Here is a 22274-nt window from a genome sequence, read left to right on the forward strand (position 1 = left end):
ATTATGTATGTTATAATTATACTGTATATGATGTTAAAGTATGATTATGTACATTTTCATTATTATTATCATCATCATCATCATTAACATCATCATCGTACCTTAAATTGAGAAAATGTACAGTAAGTAAAGTAGAATAAAAATGAAATACTCAAGAGAAGTACCTAAAATTGTACTTAATACAGTTATTGTGTATATGTTACTTTCAATCACTGCCTTTGCCATTCAAATCTAAACCACTTGAACTACACAGGGATCCACATACAGCATAAACTTGTAGGGCTACAGTCATCGAGCACCATCACTTTAACATCTTTGCGGTGTTCCGGCTCTGGGCGGATCCAAAATGGCGGCAGTTGCAGCGGCCCAGCAGTAAAACCAAGTCAGCAGCGAATGACTGAAGTCAGCTGATCTGCAGTCTGCTGTCACGCATCGCAGCGCTCGTCATTTCTCTCTCTCTCTCTCGAGGCAAGACAGTAAACCACCACTTCACAACCAGACGGTACGTATTATATCGTTGTTTAACTCTACTTTGCAATAGCGACATTATAAACCGACATGAGCTTCAAACAGGAAATAATTTATAGCTCAATGATTTGCAATAAAGCATTGGAGCCAGCAGTTTTCTACCAGGCCGAGAAACCAGTCTTTCCCCTCATTTTCATGATACTGAAAAACAAACCAAGCTGTAGCTAATGTTATTCTTACTTTCTGGATAAAAGTGGGAATTACAAACAGGCTTTTTTATGATTTACTGGCTCTCCTTGCTGAGTTAATGTTAGCTAGCTATGGTGCATTTTCGAGGAAAGCTGTGAAACAAAATATACTGCATTGACATCTGTTTATTTAATGGCAGTCAGAGCCCCCTAAATAAAATGTACCATGTTTTATAAGCTGCCAAGGCACTAAATCTCTCCTTTTCACGTTGGTTTCTGTGTAAAAAATAACATAAAGAAGCCGACTTTCATAGCTAACTTATCAACTAGCTCTCAAGGAGTTTGTAATTAACATGAGTGTGTCTGGATGTTTTGCATGGTCATCTCACTTACATGTTACATATCTGAATGAGCAGCAGATTTTCTGAACAGGTTAAGTACGTATTTGCTTTTTCTCAGTGTTGTTAACCCCATGGCCGTCCCTTAGCTCAAATATTAACAGACAAAAAAAGCTCTAAATTACTACAAACATTCAGGTGCAGTATTGTCTTTGCTCTGTAAATATGCTGTCCCTCTTTCACTTTGAATTTGCTGACAATAGAATATCTCCCCCACTATGATTTACTATGTATTACAGTATTTAGCCAACATGACAGCTAAGGTCACTACTAGCAAGATATTGTACAGAAGGGGAAATATATTTAGTTTGCCCATTTTCTGTGGCGGATTGTTGTCTCCAGTGTTTCCACACTTTAAATTGTACTTCCCAGTTTTGCACCATGCTACTTTTCCACTTCCTTAAAGAGACTAATAAAGCCTAGGCCAGTCATGTGCCAGGATCATATGATCAAATGTCATGTCTGTTATTTCCTAGTCTGGAGCTATTTTATCTGAAACATAATATTTAATAGAGATTGTTCATGCCAGGATTATTTACCTTAAACAAACTCTAAAGAAGCCCTTAACAAGTATTGTAATATTACTACCAGAACAGGCTTTTTATGTCTTTTTTTTGTTTTTTGTTTTGTAGAATTAGTATTAATCAAGGAGGCTGAAAAGTTGTGTGTGATCTTGAGTTCATGAATAATTAGAACAATAGATGTTGTCTTCTCTCTGTATACTGCTCTTTTAAGGGTCTTTTAAAAACAACAGATACACGTTGATACTTTAGCTGCTCAGGCCTACCTGTGAATGTAAATTAGCTGTTTGTCTTTGAGATAAAACACAAACATGGTTACAAGTTTAACGCAATGGTTAGGTAATTTGGATTTTGACCTTTAAAAAAAAAAGAAAAGGAAAAAAGAATAATATCTCAGGTGAACAGAGTGAAGCCTTTTGAGGTGTCGTTCTCGCAGTTCTTGCATCGGCCTCTTGGAGGAGCTCCTTTATTCCTGCATGGATGGGATATAAGCAGCCTGGCGTAAACAGGAAGATCTGAACATCAGTGGGAAGGACAAGAAAAGGACATGGATGTAGTGCATGTGTGATATGAGTTAGAGACATGAGAATAAGCACAGAGGGGTGCTGTATTTAAGTGTGTGTGCGATCTGTGGCTGATACATACAGTACACTGCAGATAAGGCTGCTCTCAAATGTGCGCTCAGCATCTGCAGCATTTTTCTGTGGGGATGGGCTTACGTCACGAGTGATGACAGCTTGTGTTTGTGATGCTCCTGCGTCTAGCTGTGTGTTTAGCAGATATGTGAAAATATGAATAATAAGAATTCAGGGTGAAGAAATGTGAAAAAATTAAAAGATTGGATCAGAATATATAACCATCAGAGACAGGTGTGACTCTTATACCGTGTTTACATGCATGTATACGTGTGAAGGGGAAAACGGAGGAGCATGCTGCTGTGTGGGATTCCCCCCCTCTAATGTTAGCCTGATGCGTCATACTAACTGCACAGTGCTGCTGGACCTGAAGTGAGTGCAGCTGAGGGGGGGTGGGGGTCTTGTTCAGGCTCTGTCGTGAGTCGTAAGCTGTGATGGTGCTGTATCTTCCTGGAGGTTTCCATGGTTACAACATGATGTGCCACGTCTAAGGTACAAGCACAATGACGGGCAAATATTTGGACCAGTGCTTCTTACAATAACGTCTGTCACTGAGGAAATTAATCAGAAAGTGGTCTGATACTGTGCCAAAGATTAAAGGACTGATGCAGGTGGGGAAAGCTGAAAGAAGTGATGCATTGTGCATCTCCATTTTCCCACTGATTATCCTGCATGAATATGTGTTTGAAACTAGGACGCAGGCTTAGTTTCATGTAGTGCTGATTAGTCAGTGACAGAAAATTAATCATTGAAGTCATTTTATCAAATGAAACCATCAAACATTTTCTTATTCCTATTTAACGTGTTATGATTTTTTTTTTAAATTCACATCATTGTAAATTAGTGTATTTGGGTTTTTGAAGACCTCAACTTGACTTCTGGGAAAAATGTTCACCATTTTTCGACAATTTATAGTAACTACACTTACTTGAAAATAAAACTGACAGATTATTTGTTAGTTGCAGTTATAATCATTTGTTATCTCTCCCCTCATGATCCTAATCTTTTATATCTGCATATAAAAACAAACCTTACTTATTTCCACATCAGCTCTCTGTGGTCTGGGATGAAATCCACTGTAACAGCAGTATTTAAAGCACTCTTATCTGCAGCTGCTAACAAAATCTACAATAATTAAAATGTAGACACTGAGGTTATTTTGTTAATAGGGAGCACTGCAAGGGGAGATGGAGGTCTCTTCTGTACTCCTCTGGTTAACTTTCCTTGAGTTTTCTGTTGATAAATGTTTCCTTCACTTTGTCCCTCTCCTCTTCTTCCAGTCAGACGAAGAAATCCTGTGAAGATGGACAAGCTGCCCAAGATCAGGGATCAGGAGAAAGAGAGCGAGTTTGGATACGTTCATGGAGTCTCCGGACCAGGTTGCCACCACACACTCACATAAAGTCTTTTTACACTCTTCAGGCACTTTGCATTCGTAAGAAGAGAAAGTTTGTGAGAAATGAAAACAAGCCAATCAGTGAGGAAGATAAGCTCATGTAGTTGCACGTTATTTCTTGAAGATTTTATAGCAGTCAAAACAAAAGCAGGTTTTCTGCTACACTGCCTGTTCATGCATGTCTGATTCTCTGTTGACTCCTATATTTGTGGCAATGGACTTGTAGGTTTTAGGGAAGAAACGCATACATCTGTACTAACAGGCTTGTTCACCCGCTGCTCCTCTGACTGATTGTTTACCTGAATTGTTTTCTAGTCGTGACGGCCACGGCCATGGCGGGAGCAGCCATGTATGAACTGGTTCGTGTCGGCCACAGTGAGCTGGTGGGAGAAATTATCAGGTTGGAGGGAGACATGGCCACCATCCAGGTCTACGAGGAGACATGTATCCTTATTGTTCAGCTGTGTCTGTACTTTTTATGGCTGCTATCAGGTGTTCTTTTCTTTGAAGCAGTAATAAAACAGTTCTCTGTATTCTATAAATAATACTTGCACTAATCTCATTTTAGTGCATTACATTACAATAGTGGAAGTTTACCTGCATCTACTGTACATCATTCATTACATGCAGTGCAGTATGTGTTCATTTTTGTTGGATTTTCCTGAGCTCGAACACAGCCGGTGTGTCTGTCGGCGATCCCGTGCTGCGAACGGGGAAACCTCTCTCTGTGGAGTTGGGCCCAGGAATCATGGGGTCCATTTTTGACGGTATCCAGCGACCCCTGAAGGACATCAACGACATCACACAAAGTATCTACATCCCAAGAGGTGTAAACATCGGCGCCCTTAACCGAGACCTCACATGGGAATTTACTCCCAGCAAGAGCCTGCGGGTATGTGTACATTCTGCATTCGGACTTCCAAGTCCACCGTTAGCATGATTGATGAATTATATGTAAGCCTCTTCTTTTTTTCCCGCTGCTGTTAGGTCGGCAGCCACATCACAGGAGGAGACATCTACGGCATGGTGCTCGAGAACTCTCTTATCAAACACAAGATCATGCTGCCTCCTAAAAATAGAGGCACCGTCACCTATGTGGCTCCCCCCGGAAACTACAACATCGACGTGAGTTTGAAGCACCTCCAGCTGTGACTGTTATATGTTGCTTTGTGTTGATGGTTTGTGTGTCTGTATCAGGATGTAGTGATGGAGCTGGAGTTTGAGGGCGTGAAGGAGAAGTTCACCATGGTTCAAGTGTGGCCTGTCAGACAAGTGCGGCCCGTCACAGAGAAGCTGCCCGCCAATCACCCATTGCTGACCGGACAGAGAGTGCTGGACGCCCTTTTCCCGTTAGTCTCTAATCTTCCTTTTTACCTTTTCCTTCAACATATTTAAAATATTCTCCCCCCATTAGCTCTTATTGATCTTCCTCCTAAATCTTTGTTTATTTCCCTGTAGGTGTGTGCAGGGAGGAACCACAGCCATCCCAGGAGCTTTTGGCTGTGGTAAGACTGTCATCTCCCAGTCCCTGTCTAAGTACTCCAATAGTGACGTCATCATCTACGTAGGCTGTGGAGAGCGTGGTAATGAGATGTCAGAAGTACTGCGAGACTTCCCTGAGGTGGGTAGTAATAGTGGTGGCATTAGTCTCATTTGAGATGAAATGTTATTATTGGTTTTATCTGTTGAACTAATCTGTCACCAATATTAGTGTTAAGCTGTTGTTCTTTGATTTCAAATGGTGTACGTACAGTACTTGTGATAAGCATGACAGCGTTTATTCCCTCATATTTCTAAGATTATTTAGTATAAAAATCTTACGTATTTAAAACATCAGTTGGTAGTCAGAATATCCTCTTCTATGAGCGGACATTGATCTCATGACACCACAGTCAGGATCAAGTCGCACAGAAATCTTACCGGCCCTGAAATAAGCAGGCTGTCCAAACTAGAGTGAATTTGATTGGTGTTCAGGGTGACTGACTGTGTTGTCTGGCCAACAGCTGACCATGGAGGTGGATGGAAAGACGGAGAGCATCATGAAGAGAACAGCACTGGTGGCCAACACCTCTAACATGCCTGTAGCTGCCAGAGAAGCCTCCATCTACACAGGTATCGGAAATACTCTTTGATCACATACAAACACACACACACACACACACACACACACACACACACACACACACACACACACACACACACACACACACACACACACACACACACACACAAACACACACAAACACACACATGTTAAAACAAACTGTGTAATCACATCATGTATTCAATCACAGAACAGTGTAGTTTATATTATGTTAAAACCAATCACCAGCTTTACTTAATAGATTACTTGTTCACTCTCTTTTTGTGATTGTTTGCAGATTAACTCCACATGAGTAGTGCATACTAACTAAGTTTGCTTTGGCAGGAATCACGCTGTCTGAGTACTTCAGAGACATGGGATACCATGTGAGCATGATGGCCGACTCCACCTCCCGTTGGGCTGAGGCTCTCAGGGAGATTTCTGGCCGTCTGGCTGAGATGCCTGCTGGTAAGTTTGGAGTCTCCTGGAGATTATAAGAAGAGCTAAATAAAGATTCAAGCTTCAGTAATTCTGTATTTCTAGCATTTGGGTAATGAAGCACAAACTGTTTCCTCCCATGAGACTCTATCAAACTTCCAAACAACAAATGAGAATTTTCTATATAAAACAGATCTTTTTTTATTGATCAGTATATCCACTTTAGGAAAGAAAGTAGGGGTGAGTTTAATAAAACAAATATCAAATGACAAACCTCCATTTTTATTAAATTACTGAACCAAAAAAGTGGTAATAATTTACTCTTATTCTTTGTGACATTTTGTAAGAGATCTTAATGATGTATGTATCCAAAATGAATATGCAAATTGGAACAATATATCTGAAATGTTGTTTTGATATGTAAGATATATCAGAAATGTGAAAAAATACATTTCTGATACATATGATTAAATTGAAGATATCTGTACATTAGTTTCGACTGGTGTAAATGTAATTTCCTCTTGGGAAAATATATTTGTAACATGTCAAAATTGTTTTAACCAGTCAAAATGACATTTATACATGTCACTATTTCATATCTGCTAGTGAAAACTAAATTGCTACTAGTCAATTCTACTGATTAAATGCTAAAAGGGCTTGCCATACACATTTATACAGTCAGCTCTACCAACCAGGATGAAGTTACAATGAAATAAACATTATGTTAAAAGGATCTGAGGTTAATATGGCATCTTTATCAAATAGTTGGGTCCATTGATACTGAAATGTGTTTTAAATGCTTAAATTCCCCTCAAGCTGGAGCCAGTTTCTTTGTTTTGAAGTCAATATAATGGTGCAGTGTTCAATCATTGAACACTTCACCAAGTCAACCACATATAGAAAAATGGATTTCCTGTGGGTGTTTACAGACAGCGGTTATCCCGCCTACCTGGGCGCCCGTCTCGCCTCCTTCTATGAGCGAGCTGGAAGGGTGAAGTGTCTGGGTAACCCTGAGAGAGAGGGCAGCGTCAGCATTGTAGGAGCGTGAGTACAGCTTTTTATCACTAGAGGGAGACCTTGCACTGTTCATCTTTTAATGACTGTAACTGAAAATTCTTCAGGTTTAAGTAAAATGTAAAAATATGTTTTGTTTCTTCAGCGTATCACCTCCTGGTGGTGACTTCTCTGACCCTGTTACTTCAGCCACACTTGGTATTGTTCAGGTAAGTCATATCCAATCATCAGTGTTTGATCAAGGCTGCTCAGTTCTTCATTTTTTTTCAAGTCTGTTACATCTTCTCATAGGTGTTCTGGGGTCTGGATAAGAAACTGGCTCAGAGGAAACACTTCCCCTCAGTGAACTGGCTCATCAGCTACAGCAAGTACACTCGTGCGCTTGATGAATATTATGACAAGCACTTCCCTGAGTTTGTGCCACTGCGCACCAAAGCCAAGGAGATCCTGCAGGAGGAGGAAGATCTGGCTGAGATTGTGCAGCTCGTCGGAAAGGTAACTTCGTATAAAGATGGCAGCATCCGTTTGATCTTTAGATAAAGTCTAATCTGATTTTTCCACTTTTTTTCCTTTTTAAGTGGTTTCAAAGTTAGAAACACATTGAATAAGAAATGTCGCATGTTCTTTATCAGTTTGTTCAAACACTTGTTTGATGTTCTGTCACTTCTTCTTTTGCATTAATAATTAAATAATATTCTCACACAGCTTCTGACCCGATTATCACTTTTAACAGGCATCACTGGCAGAAACAGATAAAATCACTCTGGAAGTGGCCAAACTGATCAAAGACGACTTCCTGCAGCAGAATGGCTACACTCCTTATGACAGGTAACATTCAGCTACATACACACTTCAAGTTGGACATTATGGAAAAAGAAATTTCTGTCATTGTGAATTTGATTATTTCTGAAAGGCTTAATGCGCTGAAAATGTTATGTTATTTTTTTTGGCTTTTCTCTCCAGGTTCTGTCCATTCTATAAGACAGTGGGCATTCTCTCCAACACGATTGCTTTCTACGACATGGCACGGCACGCGGTGGAGACCACAGCTCAGAGCGACAACAAAATCACCTGGGCCATGATCAAGGAGCACATGGGAGATATCCTCTACAGGCTCAGCTCCATGAAATTTAAGGTATGTGTGTGAGGTTTTTGTGCATGCAGGTACTGTGTCTCCTCTGCCTGCCCTGTGTTTAAATCAAGTGTTTGTCAGATAGATTTTTATATAACAAAGGTCATAATATTCTATATTTCTGTTAATGTCAACAAAGCTCCTGAGAAGACCAAAACCAGTGATGCATTTTTCCATCTTAATACTGTGAGCCCAAATATCTTGTTTAGTCCTGTCCAGCAATCCACAACCAAATGATACCCACTTTATTATGAAAAAAGACTAAAGAAACCAAAAAAGTAGCCACATTTAAAATTACGAAAATGATGAATCAATAATCAAAATAGTTGGCAATTAACTTCCTGGCTATCGACTAACCGAATCATTGCAACTATAAATAATAAATGCTGTGCATTTAACATTGAGAACCAATAGAGGAGTGTAAAGTTAGTTGTGTACACTTTTCAATAAATGAGAATATTGTGCTTGAACAATACCTAATGCACTGAAGTCCATCCATTATCTATGTTAACTCACTACAAATCCTGCAGAGTCTGTTCAGGTGTTTGGTTTTCTACTCGCGTTGTAAGACTGTATTTCTGTGTGGGCACAGGACCCGGTGAAGGACGGCGAGGCTAAGATCAAGGGCGAATACGCGCAGCTGGTGGAGGACATGCAGAACGCCTTCCGCACATTGGAGGAATAGTCTCCATCACTTCTCACACCTTTCCAGTTTTCATCTCTGACCCCTCCACTGCAGAATCACATTCCACCTCATCATATTCCCAAAACCTGTGTTGCTCCCCTGTGCTCCTTTTGTGAGTGACTGTGTGAGTGCAATTTCATGTGGAGGGAAAAGAGAAAGATGTACTGTATTCATTATTATTTGTTGCCTCATAAAGGCAGACTCTGGATCCTCTGCATGGTCATTGATTGTGTGTGTGTGTAAATGTGTGTGTGTTAATGTGTGTGTGAAAGAGGGATCTCTTTGTTTCTTCCTTTCTCTGTTTACATGATTTCTGTCTGTAGTGGTGTTGCTCTTCCTGAAGAGGATTGATGTATTGTAATTCAAAGACCATCTGTACAGAAGAGTATTGAATATAAATTTAATAAGATCAGTCTATTTATTGCCAGCATTTTGACGTGAAGGCTTTGTTGCTCTTTCTTTTTGTTTTTATGGTTGTGTTTCATGCTGTGCAGTGTTGTGTACTTTGCTGTGTGAATGTGTAAGAGTCCGGCGCTGAGCTGTCAAATACTTTCATCATGTTACTCCCAAAGAATTGAAATGTGGGGGGAAAAAAATAATAAAGTGTGTCCGCCTGTTTGACCTCATTGTTTCAAATGATACTGCTATTGTGGCTGAACTGGTCTCTCTACATATCACTCATATTTCAGGTAACCTCCCCATAGGAGACTGTGTTTATTGACTTCATTTAACTACTTTAATTACTATTTTTAAAAGGGCAGAACTCATTTTAGTGTTTGCAATTACTAAAAGTTGTAGTTAAGTGTAGTGTCTTTAAATAGTAATATTTTATTTTAATAATATTTTCATTTTTTAAAGAAAAAACTGAAAACATCACACTGCTCCATCTTTCTGCACACCTTAATACTTGGAATGCAAACACCTGGTTATAATTAGAGTCAACTCGTCCTCTGGAGGAGTTGAGTCGCAAATAAAGGAAGGTAGAAGTCATTTTGGAGCCCTTATCTAATAAGTTGTAAGAAGACCAATGAGCGTCACCAATGAGGTGACAAATCCCTAAAGGTATTTTCTCCCGTCCTGATGACAACAAGGCGAACACATTTCACTCATGAACGGAGCTGTTTGAATACTTAAGAGCTGCGCGGACAAGCTGCATTTTATTGACTTTTTTTTTTATCTGGGTGGCACAGAGAGAAGCAGGAATCCTGGGTCCACTCCGTGTCAGGTAGGTGACTGACAACGACGTTTTTTTTTTTTATCACAGATGTCCCGCATGTAGAGATAAGCTAAAGATTATGCACCTCTATGCGCTTTTGGCACCGTGCGTAAAAGTATTTTTATGCTCAATTTTGACAACAGATCTTTGGCCTCCTAATCTGATAGGGACCTTAATCATCTTGGGTGTTGTTTGACTTGACATATTTGTCGATGGATAGTTCCTATCAATCAAAATCCAACAGCGCACAGAGAGAAAGGGAGTATGGCTGCGTGTGATCACTTTAATTCTGCGCATAATCATTTTATTTCTATACATGATTTAACTTAAGGTAAATTTATTTAAACGACAGCTTTTCTGTTCTAGAAAGATTGTCGTGTGCATTAAAGGTGTTGTTCATTGTCGTGACTACACTTTAGCGCAGCCCTCCCAGTCAAACCAGTTCTGTTGCAATGATAACGACTTGCCCTGTGGCGCTGCTGGATATCCCTGTTTGATGACATTCACCGCTGAGGTTCAGAGTCCTCAAGTTTTAACTCTTAAAGGACCCACTGCTGTCAATATTTTTTCTCCAGTTTCTCTTTATGAACCTACTGTAGAGGTTGGATTTTGAGGTGAACATGTCAAAGCTTTGTGGAAGCTAAAATAAAGAGTTAAATGATCTCTCTCTCTCTCTCTCTCTCTCTCTCTCTCTCTCTCTCTCTCTCTCTCTCTCTCTCTCTCTCTCTCTCTCTCTCTCTCTCTCTCTCTCTCTCTCTCTCTCTCTCTCTCTCTCTCTCTCTCTCTCTTTCTCTCTCTCTCTCTCTGCAGAAGAGATGGACCAGGCATCCAACCGGTCAGGAGTGGGCAGTGATGATATTATAGATGAAATCACATCCTTGGCAGAAGGCAGGTGGAGCTCTGCTGTTGAAGATGATAATGATGATGATGATGAGGTAAACTTAAAGACTTCACAAAAGATAATAGAGGGATTCTGTTGACAGAAATGAAACATTTGGACACACAATTCACTCTAAACGTGTAGTTTTAATACACTTTTGAAAATGACTGCCCTCTAGTGGTTCAGATTCACACTGTGTTTCACCTGATGTAAGTGGGATTGCTGATGCCTCTGATGCAAAACCCCAAAGGCTAATAAAGCTGTTTATCATCTGCTCAGTCCCACTGCAGCCGTCTCCCACAGTCTGTCTGCCTGTTTTAACCTCTGCTCCGCCATTTGTTTGTCATACAGCTCCTGTTTCTTGCACAAAGGCAGAAAAATAAGTAAGCAGACAAATGCTTCACTAATGTCTCAATATAAATAATGCTATCATCTCGTCCATCAGAGCTCTGATCCTCAGGGACTGTGTCTTGCTGCACCGCAGCCTGCTGGGACTACCTACAAACAGAAATGTGAAGAGTTTAAGAAGTTGTTCAAAGAGCTGCCGGAGTCAGAGAGACTCATACTAGGTGAATTACAAAGCTGTGTCACATGATAGTGTTGCCTCCTAATCAAGAGATTGTTTTTTATTAAATGCTGATATTCAGTATTTCAATTTCACATCTTTTAAGGCATAAACATACAAATATTCCATGTGTTATACTGAATTTTGTGCATGCCAGGGGGGAAATCACATCACATCACATAGAAACGTTGCAAAGAGAAAGAAAAATCATTTACTCAACAGTTTGAGGAATTTTCAATGACGTCAGCAGAAACAGAGCATGACAAGATCACAATTATATTCTGTGTCTTGTTGGTTGAAGCTTAAGTATAGCAAACATACTAAAGTACATGAGAAAGTAATGAAAGGAAATCCAAGACTGTGTGTTTTAAAGCTGCATTGTTGCATCAAATTTGCCTCATTTATTTTTCCTCAGACTACCCATGTGCCCTCCAGCGAGACATCCTCCTTCAGGGACGCCTCTACCTCTCCGAGAACTGGCTGTGTTTCTACAGTTATGTGTTTCGGGGTACGAAGGTAATACGACATAAGGGAGGGTGTACACTGACAACACATGACAACCACAAATGTGTGGACAAAGCAACAAAATACAGAAATATAGGGCAAAGATTTAATTTCTATATAACTTCTCTGATCATATGAATTCTCCTCTTTTACTATATATATGAATTTCAGTTCAATATCTGTTTTCCAATTTCTGAGCCTATTTTGATGAAAGATATATGGACAAACATTGGCAAAGGTGATCCTGATCAATGATGATGCGTCAATGTTTTCAGTGCAGATTATAACCCTTGTTTGTGTCAGTCCCTCAAAAGCAAACCACAAAAACCTCTTGATGTAACAGTTTGCAATCATGTGCAACAATTACAGAGGAAGACACTCAACATACACTCGGAAAAACAACCGGGAAGATGCACTAATTGCTACACTTGAAGCAGCCTCAGTCGACCACAGTCATGTCTCGAGCCACAGTTCACGCCTCTTCTCTGGGAGTTGCTAAAAGTGATTAATATGTTGTCACAAATTGGAGTGTAGGAGGATTTGTTGTGTGTCATATCTAAGGGTGGATTTTTTTACCTTGGTAATCTTTCATGTACTAACTACTGTAACCTTTCACCGTTTTTATAGATTACACTGACTCTTAAAAACATCACAAGTATGACCAGAGAGAAAACGGCTCGGCTGATTCCCAACGCCATTCAGATCTGCACGAGCGCAGAGAAGGTGCAGTTTATTGTGTGATCGCCATCAGAGGAGAAAAGCCTTTCACAACTTGTTTTGCCCCTGATAAACAAATGATCGTTAAATTGTCATCATGTCTTTGCCCACAGTTCTTCTTCACCTCCTTCTCAGCAAGAGAGAAAAGCTATCAGGGCGTTTTCCGCATGTGGCAAAACACACTCCTGGACAAGGTAAAGGCCCTGTTCTCCTCTGGTTTAACCCTGCCCATAAGCCTTACTGTCTTTTTACATTACATTCCTCGCAACACTAATCTTATGATGTGAGGCAAAGACAACGTAGACTTGGCTGTTGTCCAATAACTTGACTGCTGTGACAAAATCCTACCCAAGCATGAGCAGGTCTGTGACTTTACCCTGTTTAACATCACTTATCTAATCGGTCCAGAGTACAAATCACACTGCCCCGGCTACAGACTGTCTCCTTTTGAGGTTATCAGTGCTGTGCTGCCATTGCATGTAGGGTAAAGATCTACACACAAGAGCAGGGTTAATAGTTCCACATACTGAGCTACTGTGTTCATTATATAGGAATAATTTGTACACAGGGATATAGTTAAAGATAAACCCAGCAGCTCATAATTGTGTTCACCCCATTTGCTTATATTGACAATTGCAATGTACAAACACTGTAAAAATGTCTTTATGTCGACTGTATGCATGAGAGATGTTATATGTCGAGTTGAAGTTGGAGAGCCTAATGGGTTTGAAGTGTCTGTAGGCGGATTACGTGGATGCTGAAATTAGCTGAAGAGTAGGAACTGAAAGCAAAAATGTAGATACTTGTACTTTACATGGCTATTTATGCAACGTAATACTGTATTCCGTTACATTTCACTGGGAAATACATGTATTTGACAGCTATAGTTATTGCTTACTTTGCAGATTACAATTTTACTTACACCTCACATAAAACATGATGCATTGTTACATATTACAGGTAGCCTGTGGAATTTCCTGATGAACAAAGTTACATTTACATTCAAGTTATGCTGCATTTCTTGGCACATTACAGCCACCTAACATTCGGAATGTGTATCGTGTCACTGTGAGTGTACAAAACTAATAGAGGCCAAAAACCCAACAGGAAACCTTTAAACTAGTATTCCAAATAATTAAGGTAAGCTTCACTTTGACCAGCTACAGTATTAAAATACTACTTAATGCATCAATAATAATGATAGTCCTGTAAATATTAATAAAATAGTATCTCCATTTTATATAGTAAAGTAAAATATCTGAATTCTTCTTCCACCTCTGGAGGGGAAAGCACTGGAATAAGCAGCCAATTATTTGGAGTGTGTTTGGACTGTACGAGCAAATAGACCACTCATTATGGGCAAATTAATAATATATTATGTTAATTAATAGTGGATAGTAATTAAATAGGAAAATGCTTGCATAGACAAAACTATATGTACACATGACCTTTTGATTAAGTGGATAAACCACTCAGTAAATGTCTCTAAATCTTTCTGTAAACTAAGAGTGATTAATGATCATAATGATTAATGAGTGGAAGTTTTAAATTCTTAATATGATCTCTATAGCTGCCACACTGTAACTATTACTGTAGGCGCTATAGTAGCCTGCACACAGGGGGGTTAGGGTCTTCTGGGATCTGAAGCACAAACACCTGTATATTAAAAACATCACCGTCAAAAAGTTCATTGACCTCTTCAGGTGTGGCCACAAGGGCTGATTTGCATTGACGATCTTCCTATGAACGACAGCAGTTGACTCCCTGCTTGTGTCTGGGCTGAAACTGTGTAGAGAGGACCGAAATCAAAACAAAGCAACTCCTCTCTCTCTCTCTCACCGTGTGTCGGTGAGCCGGACGTTTCGACAGGTGTAAGGAGCCTTTATTTACCTTTTATCTCGGTGTGAATCTGGGCGGTGCTTCAACTCGTTCAAATCCAGGACTTCCTGAGTGCGCCCAGGTTACAGATCAGTGTCAGACTGCCTGGTGAAGCTCACAGCTGCGGGGAAATGTACACTGACGAGTAAGTAAAGCGTGTGTAAACGGATTTTAAACTTTCTGTCGGTTTTACGTTTTACATTCAACGAGGTAGCAACACCATATGGGAAGCGACGCCATATGGTGAAACAACATTAATTTCCCGTCGGAATGAACAGGCCATAAATGATAAACACCGTTTTATCACTTTTCTCGACTTGGAACATCATATTTAGTGTCTGTATTTTAGTTTCAGTAAAAAAAAAGACTCGATTATTTCCTCTGAACAAATCATTTTTGTTCTCGAGTTCAAATTTTTCTTCTTCTAGATATTCTGTATGTTTTGGTAATTTGGTGACATCTCAAGACAGTCAAGGGTTAACACAAAAATGTAAGATCAGTATCTGAGCGTTACAGAGAGACAATAAGGTTTGCAATCTGTGCTGGTCACCTGTGAAGATGAGACTGTCAATTATGCTGTGTCAAAGCTTCATGTTTCCAGGTTACCTGCAGCAGCTAAAATAACCTGACATCTAAGGCAGGTTATTTAATTTTTGGTCTATAAAATGTGAGAAAATGATTTAAAAATGTTGATCACTGTTACCCAAAGCCCAAGATGCAACCTATAATGTCTTATTTTGTCCTGGGTTAGGGTTAATCCAAAACCCAAAGATGTTCAGTTTAGTGTCTCGGAGGACTAAAGAAACCATCAAATATTCATGTTAAAGGAGTTGGAATTAAAAAAATGTTCTCAAGAAATGAATCAAATCAATTGATAAGAATAGTTGGTGTCAGAATAGTTGGTGATTAGTTTTCCGATGATCAACAAATTAATTAATCATTAATTGTTATGGCTCCGCTGCCATTTTCTCTTTTGTTTTGTGTTCACATTATGGTTTCTATCTGCCATATCAGAGTCCATATTGGGCAAGAGGAAGAGATCTCTACAGGTGCTTCACATTTCCATGACTGCCTTCCTCCCTATTTTTTTTTCCATCTTCAGCCTCTGACCAGTTTGGAGTTGTGGCAGATGGTTAAACAGCATTATGGGAATGAACTGGGCCTGAGTCATGAAGAGATGGAGAGCTTACAGGTAGCAACAGAATCAAGCACGCAGACCAGGTACTTGCACTCCCACATGCACACCCAACCTTGCACACAATTATCATGTACATTTAATACTATGCCATCTGTTTGTCTGCAGCCTGACCATGAGGCCTGGTGGTGATGACGGCCTGGGCAGGCTGGAGCGACCCCCTTCTCTACGCCTTCCTAGCATGGAGCAGGGAACCCTAGAAGCCTCCACACCTCAAAGGGAGGATTTGCCAAGCCCTATGGGGTCACAGAACTCACCTAACGTGGTATAAGAAATAGTATTATTCTTATGCTGTGTGATCTGGGAAATGTTAAATTGTTTTTATATCTCTTTTTAAAAACATTTTTTATGTTGCCTTTCACCAGGATGACTCACGCAACACCCTGTCTCAACGCCGCAGTCCTGCCCCCTCGCTAGATCGCCTCGCCCTAGATAGGGTGTCCAAGCGTTCCTCTCTTTCTCTTGACCTCAACGCTAACGAGAATGGTGTGTCTGAGCAGAGCGGTTCGGAGAGCAATGAGGACGGTAAGAGGATACAACCCAGATGTTCAAGTATAAGTGTGTGTTTTTTTTTATTTTTATTTTGTGATTACATTTTTTGCTTTCATCATCAGTGGAGGAGCGAGTGGGTCTGCCCCAGGTGCAGGGGCGCCTTTATCTAAACAGAGTCTTCAACTTCAGCGCCAACAAAATGTTTGATTTGCTCTTCACCGACTCCAGCTTCGTCCGCAGGTTCCAAAGCATCAGAAAGATGACAAGTAAGCACCTGTGTTCTTCTTCACTCTCAGCTGTTCCCAAAATATATTTATCCTCCAGCTTACAAAAGCGTCCATGTGCGATATTCAACGTTGTCCTTTTGTGTTATCAGACGCCAGCTCTACCGCTTGGCAAAAAGACGACTCTGGAAACATGAAGAGGAGTCTGAACTACACCGTAACCATCAGCAACCCTTTGATTGGCAAATTCTCCACCGCTACAGAGTACCAGGTGTGTTTACATCATTGTGAATGGTTTGTGCAATGCTTGAATGGATGAATACAAATGTTTTAGTGCTCATTTTTTATTACTCCATTTATCATTCAGACATTGTACAAAGAATCGAAGGATGGTCAGTATTACCTCCTGGATGCAGAGGTGTACACTCACGACGTTCCTTATCACGATTACTTTTACATTCATAATCGGTACTACATCATAAGTACCTCGAAGCGGAAGTGTCGACTAAGGTGACACGATATTTTACTTTTGGCATTTTTATATCAACTTACCCTTTTGTTTTTATGTGACTGCCATTTAAAACGTCTATTGTGCTGCTAGGGTCTATACTGATGTGAAGTACAAGAAGCAGCCATGGGGCCTTGTCAAATCTTTTATCACTAAAAACTCCTGGAGCGGCATTGAAGATAATTTCAGACATCTGGGTGAGTAGAAAGCCTCATCCTCACTCTGTGGAGGAAGACAAGAGCACTTCCCTGTCTTCTTTCCTCAGCTCATGGTTTATCTTATCTCTGATCTGATATGAACAGTTTCCTCCAACACACATTACCCTCTGCAGTGGTGAATCATATTATAACAGCTTTTTAAAGGAAGGAGAAGGGGAATATAATGGGATGTATGGCTCTATCAGCCATTTTAAGTGCACAGTACTCTGAGCTGATGCAGGAAAACTCTATTCAATTATGTACATATTCACAGGGTTCTCTTTTTTTCTTTTTTGAATTGAACCATTAAGAAGATGGTGTCTCAATACATATAATGCATTTTCCTGTCCCTGTCCCATATTTGTGTTTGACTGTTTGGGTACTTGTGACTTTATGGTACAGAAGCAGAGCTGCTGGAGGAGGAAGCAGAGATGAACCAAGGAGGGGGAGACTCAGTGAAGATTAGCGGGCTGCGGAGGAGAAGGCGGGCTTACAGCCGTACGCTGTCGGAGCACATGAAGCCCAACAAGCAGTATGGTCAAGACCCTGAACAGCACAGAGACAGCAACATAGGTACATTATAAATAATGATTTAAGCTTGCTTGGCTGCACACTTCAATTCCTAATCAATGCAGATATACAGTATGTGTCATTCAAATGTAAATCATTCTGATAGTTTTATGTATATATTAAAACCAGAGATGATTTACACTTTAAAACAAAACTCCTCTCGTGAAGTATGAACCTGGGAGGTAGTAGGTGCTTCCAAAATGTATCAGTGTGTTTTTAAATGGAGGCTGGTGCAGTGAACATCCTGTTACTTGGGGAGTTTCTTGCTGCCATTGTGGCAACTGTAACAAATGCAAAGCACAGAAAACAAATTGAAAGTGAAGGTTTGTGGTGCAAACTGCTGCTACTGTTAATGTTGAAAAATGTTGATATCATCGGTGGAAGTATATGTTACAGACTCTTTGGGTTACACCCATGACACGTTGAAAAACAGCCACATTTATATCTCTTTTGCTGTTGCAAAGTGCTACACGTCATTGGTTGGTAATATCATAAAGCAGTAAATGTTGCAAATGAGTATAAGATGTTCGACTGCAAGCTAGTCTTTTTAACAGCCTGCATTATCTAAGAAAACCATGTATTTTTCATTGTTCTCTCTTCTACTCAAACTGGCCGTTTTGTATTTCAGGCCCCACAGAAATGAATGGTCCATATAAATGGAACATCACTACAATCGTGGCTGGGATGAGTTTGATGTAAGTAAACAGCCTGCAAACATGTGTTAAACAATGTGGTGTGTATTGTCTATCTGTGCATATTAGTTGCAGGTCCTGCATGTATTTGAAATGTATTGGTAGGAAATAAAGCTGTGTTTAGTGTTTTCTGGTTTTAACTCTTCTAAAACTTACAACTCAATACTTTGTCTCTTTTCAGTTTGCTGATTCTGACGTTGATGAATCTGGGCCTGTTTTTCAAGTTGTGGGCCATGGAGGACATCGCCCACCGCATGTACTTGAGCACAAAGCATCGTCTGAGAGAGAGGAGTGAGGCCAGGTCAGATAACTCTCTGCAGCTGCTGCTCTTCAACATGCATATTTCTTTAACATTTTCCTTTTTTTTTTTTTTTTTTTTTTTTTTTTTAAATCATCTGTCACAGACAACAACTACATTAGCAGTTGCCATGATCACTCAGAAAGCAGAAGTCTTGGAGTGGGTGGAGAGGGGGAAGGGTTAGTGTTCTACCACCTTGTTGTCTGTAACGTTTAAGCAGCCCACATACAAGAGAGCTCTTGTATTTATGACTCACAGCGTTGAAACTGCCTCAGTAAATGTGGTTATGCAAGTGTAATCTTGCATCAGCGCCACTCCACTCTTATTATATTTCCTTAACTTTGTGTCTGCCTTTTTTTTTTGCAGCAAACATCAAAGTCATATTTTCCACATGAGAATAATTTCCTTCTATTTGACAGTGTGATGCCTGAATATGGTCCCAGACAGGGGCCAGGCTATAGGACCAGAGAGGAGATGCACCTGCTAAAAACAGTACTGCAGGACTCCATCAGTCTTTTAGAACAGGTGGGACACAATGCATGACAGACCTCAAGTCTGAGTAGAGATTGTCTTTTAGTGTGTTGGTTTTACAATTATGCATCTGAGTAGTTGAGTAAAATGTTTGGGGGTTTTTTGACTGCAATTTGGGCAAACTTGTGGGGGTAAAAGATGCAGTTGAATTTAATTGGTGTGCCAATGAAATTTTCAAAGGTTAGCTGATAAATGTACAATGAGTTTTAAAGGTACAGTGTGTAATAAGAATAGCTGTGCTTTCATTACCTTAAAATGAGCCCTTAATATCTACATAGGGAGCGGGTCTCCTTCCACTGAGGCTGCCATGTTGCACCACCATGTTTTCTATAGTAGCCCAGAACTAACAAACCAAACACTGACTCGAGAGAGGGCATTTTGCACACTTGGAACTTGCACTTACTCTCCTTCAGTGAAAGCAGAGATATACAGCTGTTTTGAGTTCATCATGTAAATGCGTAGCTGTCTTGTAACATTTTTAAAAAAAGAGATTGTTTCAAATGAGAAATGAGGTGTTGTATTTGCTAAGTGAGTTCGCTTTCTCCTCCATAGCTACGCAGTTCTCTGATGGTCCTACAGCAGAACTTTGCTATGGCCAATCGAACGGCAGCGCCGCAGTGACGTTCCCACACATGGCGACTACAGTGTGCCTCTTCCCTTGTGGGAAAAAAAACAAAACTGCAGTAGTGAACAGCCTCTGAGAAAACCTCTGGTATCCAGCGACGTTGCCATGTAAATGCCCCCAGATCCCTGACATGCCATGTGTTGCCAGGAGTTACACATCCCAAAGCCTTTAATGGAACATCAGGTGCCAGGATGTTTTTTAAAGCTGGGGACCGACTGCTGGGAGGACAAAGTTACATCACAGTCAGCTGCACACAGAGCAGTGGGGTTTGAATTCTGTAGGGTGCTATTGTCAGCTCACTTGGCTGGCTTCTTTTTCAGTCTTTTCTTCAATGATAGTATCCGATTTCAGAAAACTCTTTCCACACGTGCCTTCCTATATTCTGATGAGCCTCACGCATCTGCAGATGACTACTGTAAATACATTTCTGTTTTATTCTGGGGAAGTGAATCAATATTATTTAAAACAATCTTCTCAATATTTTTGCACATTTTAATTTTTTTGCACAAGTGCCTTATAGATTAGGCTGCATTTTAGATATTTTGGGGATTTTTACTTTTTTGAAAAATTGTAGAAGCTGTTAGTCAAACTTAAGTTTGTCCCCTTTTTTGTTATTTGTAATCATGATGAATCTTTTTTTATGTATGTAACTGCAGGAATCTATCTATAAAGGACAGGAACGTCTGTCTGTCTGTCTGTTTGTCTGTTATTCACATATCTCTCGAACCGTTCATCTGATTGATTTCAACAACTACTATTACTATTACTACTTTGTAGTAAAAACACACCGCAAAAACAGATTTCACACGGGCACTGCGCTAGTTACTGTAATAATGCACATTAAATTGCAAAATCAGCTGAATTCTTTGATTTTTACAGTACTGTATGCAGAAAAGAATGCTTATGATCCACCCTTTCTCTTCAAACCATGTTTTTAAGACACATTTGATTCATTTACTTCTAGTTCCGTTCTGGGCTGATTAAACGGGTACTGTGAAAATTAAACTGCTCAAACAGGTCACATACCTGACTTACAGTATCTGCTGTCATCACACTTGATTGTATTTTTCTTTTTCTTCCTTTTCTGCACTGAGCCAAGTTTAAAAATGTATGATACACTATTTTTAATACTTATTTACTCTGTTATTTGATTAAAGGTGTAGGGTCAGTGAGACTATCTCAGGTTATTGCAGTACTGTGCACTTACACTGTCGACACTTCATATATGCAAGTTTGTTCTGTGATTTCCAAATTGACACGGACACTACACTCATTTTCCTTGTAATTTTTAATCAGTTATTGGTGACACACCATAATGATTACCTTGAGCCTTGTTTGATGTTTACAGTGTTGCCTTCACCAATATCTGTGTGGATAATTTTGTTCAACTGTTTTTTTTTTCACTTAACAAGATCACAACAACAAACCACCACTTGATTATTGCTTACTGATGACTGCTGTTTTGTACATTTTAGTTATATGGCAATGCACTGTTTTAATAAACTTTATTTCTTGGCTGACAACTTATTTGTGCACATTTTTAGGGTACAATCCTGTTCCTTAGTCTTTAAGAAAAAATGTATTTGCATGTCAACATAAGTGTCTCTCTGCATGTGTCACATAGTATATGGCAACCAGTGATTTCACTTAGTACAATACAGTACTGGTGCAGTAAAATGCTACACAGTGCGCTGAATTGCATGGATCGCATAAACATTGATTGTGCTACTATAAAATCAAATATATTTAGATGTAACACTATAAATAGACACTGCAGGTAAATAAAAACAAGCCCACAATTGCACTTTCTATTAAAAAAGTCTGTTTGTTTCTAGGCTCAAGGAAGCATGAAACTTCAAACTGAACCACCTAAGAACAAATAGAAAGAATATAGCTCTTTTCTCAAGAGCCTGACTTGACCAAAACCAACAGTTTACACTATTCACCATTTTATTTTTGTGTTGTAGATGATGCAGAAGTGGAAGACTAAATGAGAGTAAAGCCAAATGCGTCTTTGTTCCTTTGTCATAGGTGAAATACTACACTACTGAGGCCGGTGTTAATTATTGACAACATGGGTCCTTATTTATTCACAGAGGAAATGTATTTCTTGTAAAGTATCTTTTTGATGTATGATAGTGGGAATTATAGTGTGCTCATACACTATAATTATAAGGTTAGTTTAAGATTACCCATACGGAAAAATAATATATGAACATATATG

At 39.7% G+C, this 22274-nt stretch overlaps 2 protein-coding genes across 2 annotated transcripts; both read left to right on the forward strand.

The window, feature by feature from the left end:
* Positions 1-415: 415 nt before the first annotated feature.
* atp6v1ab (ATPase H+ transporting V1 subunit Ab) lies at positions 416-9597 on the forward strand. Its single transcript, XM_062441627.1, has 15 exons — positions 416-502; positions 3491-3589; positions 3922-4050; positions 4284-4498; positions 4594-4731; positions 4804-4955; positions 5065-5227; positions 5610-5718; positions 6035-6157; positions 7057-7171; positions 7287-7350; positions 7433-7636; positions 7875-7969; positions 8105-8276; positions 8866-9597. Exons 2-15 carry the CDS (start codon positions 3514-3516, stop codon positions 8956-8958), a joined length of 1848 nt encoding a protein of 615 aa, XP_062297611.1. The 5' UTR covers positions 416-502; positions 3491-3513; the 3' UTR covers positions 8959-9597.
* Positions 9598-10989: 1392 nt separating this feature from the next.
* gramd1c (GRAM domain containing 1c) lies at positions 10990-21555 on the forward strand. Its single transcript, XM_062441987.1, has 16 exons — positions 10990-11109; positions 11500-11623; positions 12035-12135; positions 12954-13034; positions 15821-15939; positions 16022-16178; positions 16279-16438; positions 16528-16671; positions 16782-16900; positions 16997-17139; positions 17231-17334; positions 17737-17907; positions 18533-18599; positions 18778-18897; positions 19314-19419; positions 19978-21555. Exons 1-16 carry the CDS (start codon positions 10990-10992, stop codon positions 20044-20046), a joined length of 1905 nt encoding a protein of 634 aa, XP_062297971.1. The 3' UTR covers positions 20047-21555.
* Positions 21556-22274: the final 719 nt, after the last annotated feature.

Source organism: Scomber scombrus, chromosome 20 (assembly GCF_963691925.1).
Source record: "Scomber scombrus chromosome 20, fScoSco1.1, whole genome shotgun sequence".
In the NCBI taxonomy this organism is placed as follows: domain Eukaryota; kingdom Metazoa; phylum Chordata; class Actinopteri; order Scombriformes; family Scombridae; genus Scomber; species Scomber scombrus.

Coding starts and splice junctions, on each gene's coding strand:
- atp6v1ab (XM_062441627.1), top strand. CDS start 3,514: ATGGACAAGCTGCCCAAGATCAGGGATCAGGAGAAAGAGAGCGAGTTT. Junction 5,228..5,609: donor TACTGCGAGACTTCCCTGAG/GTGGGTAGTAAT, acceptor TCTGGCCAACAG/CTGACCATGGAGGTGGATGG. Junction 7,970..8,104: donor GGCTACACTCCTTATGACAG/GTAACATTCAGC, acceptor TTTTCTCTCCAG/GTTCTGTCCATTCTATAAGA.
- gramd1c (XM_062441987.1), top strand. CDS start 10,990: ATGGACCAGGCATCCAACCGGTCAGGAGTGGGCAGTGATGATATTATA. Junction 18,898..19,313: donor AGAGAGAGGAGTGAGGCCAG/GTCAGATAACTC, acceptor TCTATTTGACAG/TGTGATGCCTGAATATGGTC. Junction 19,420..19,977: donor CCATCAGTCTTTTAGAACAG/GTGGGACACAAT, acceptor TCTCCTCCATAG/CTACGCAGTTCTCTGATGGT.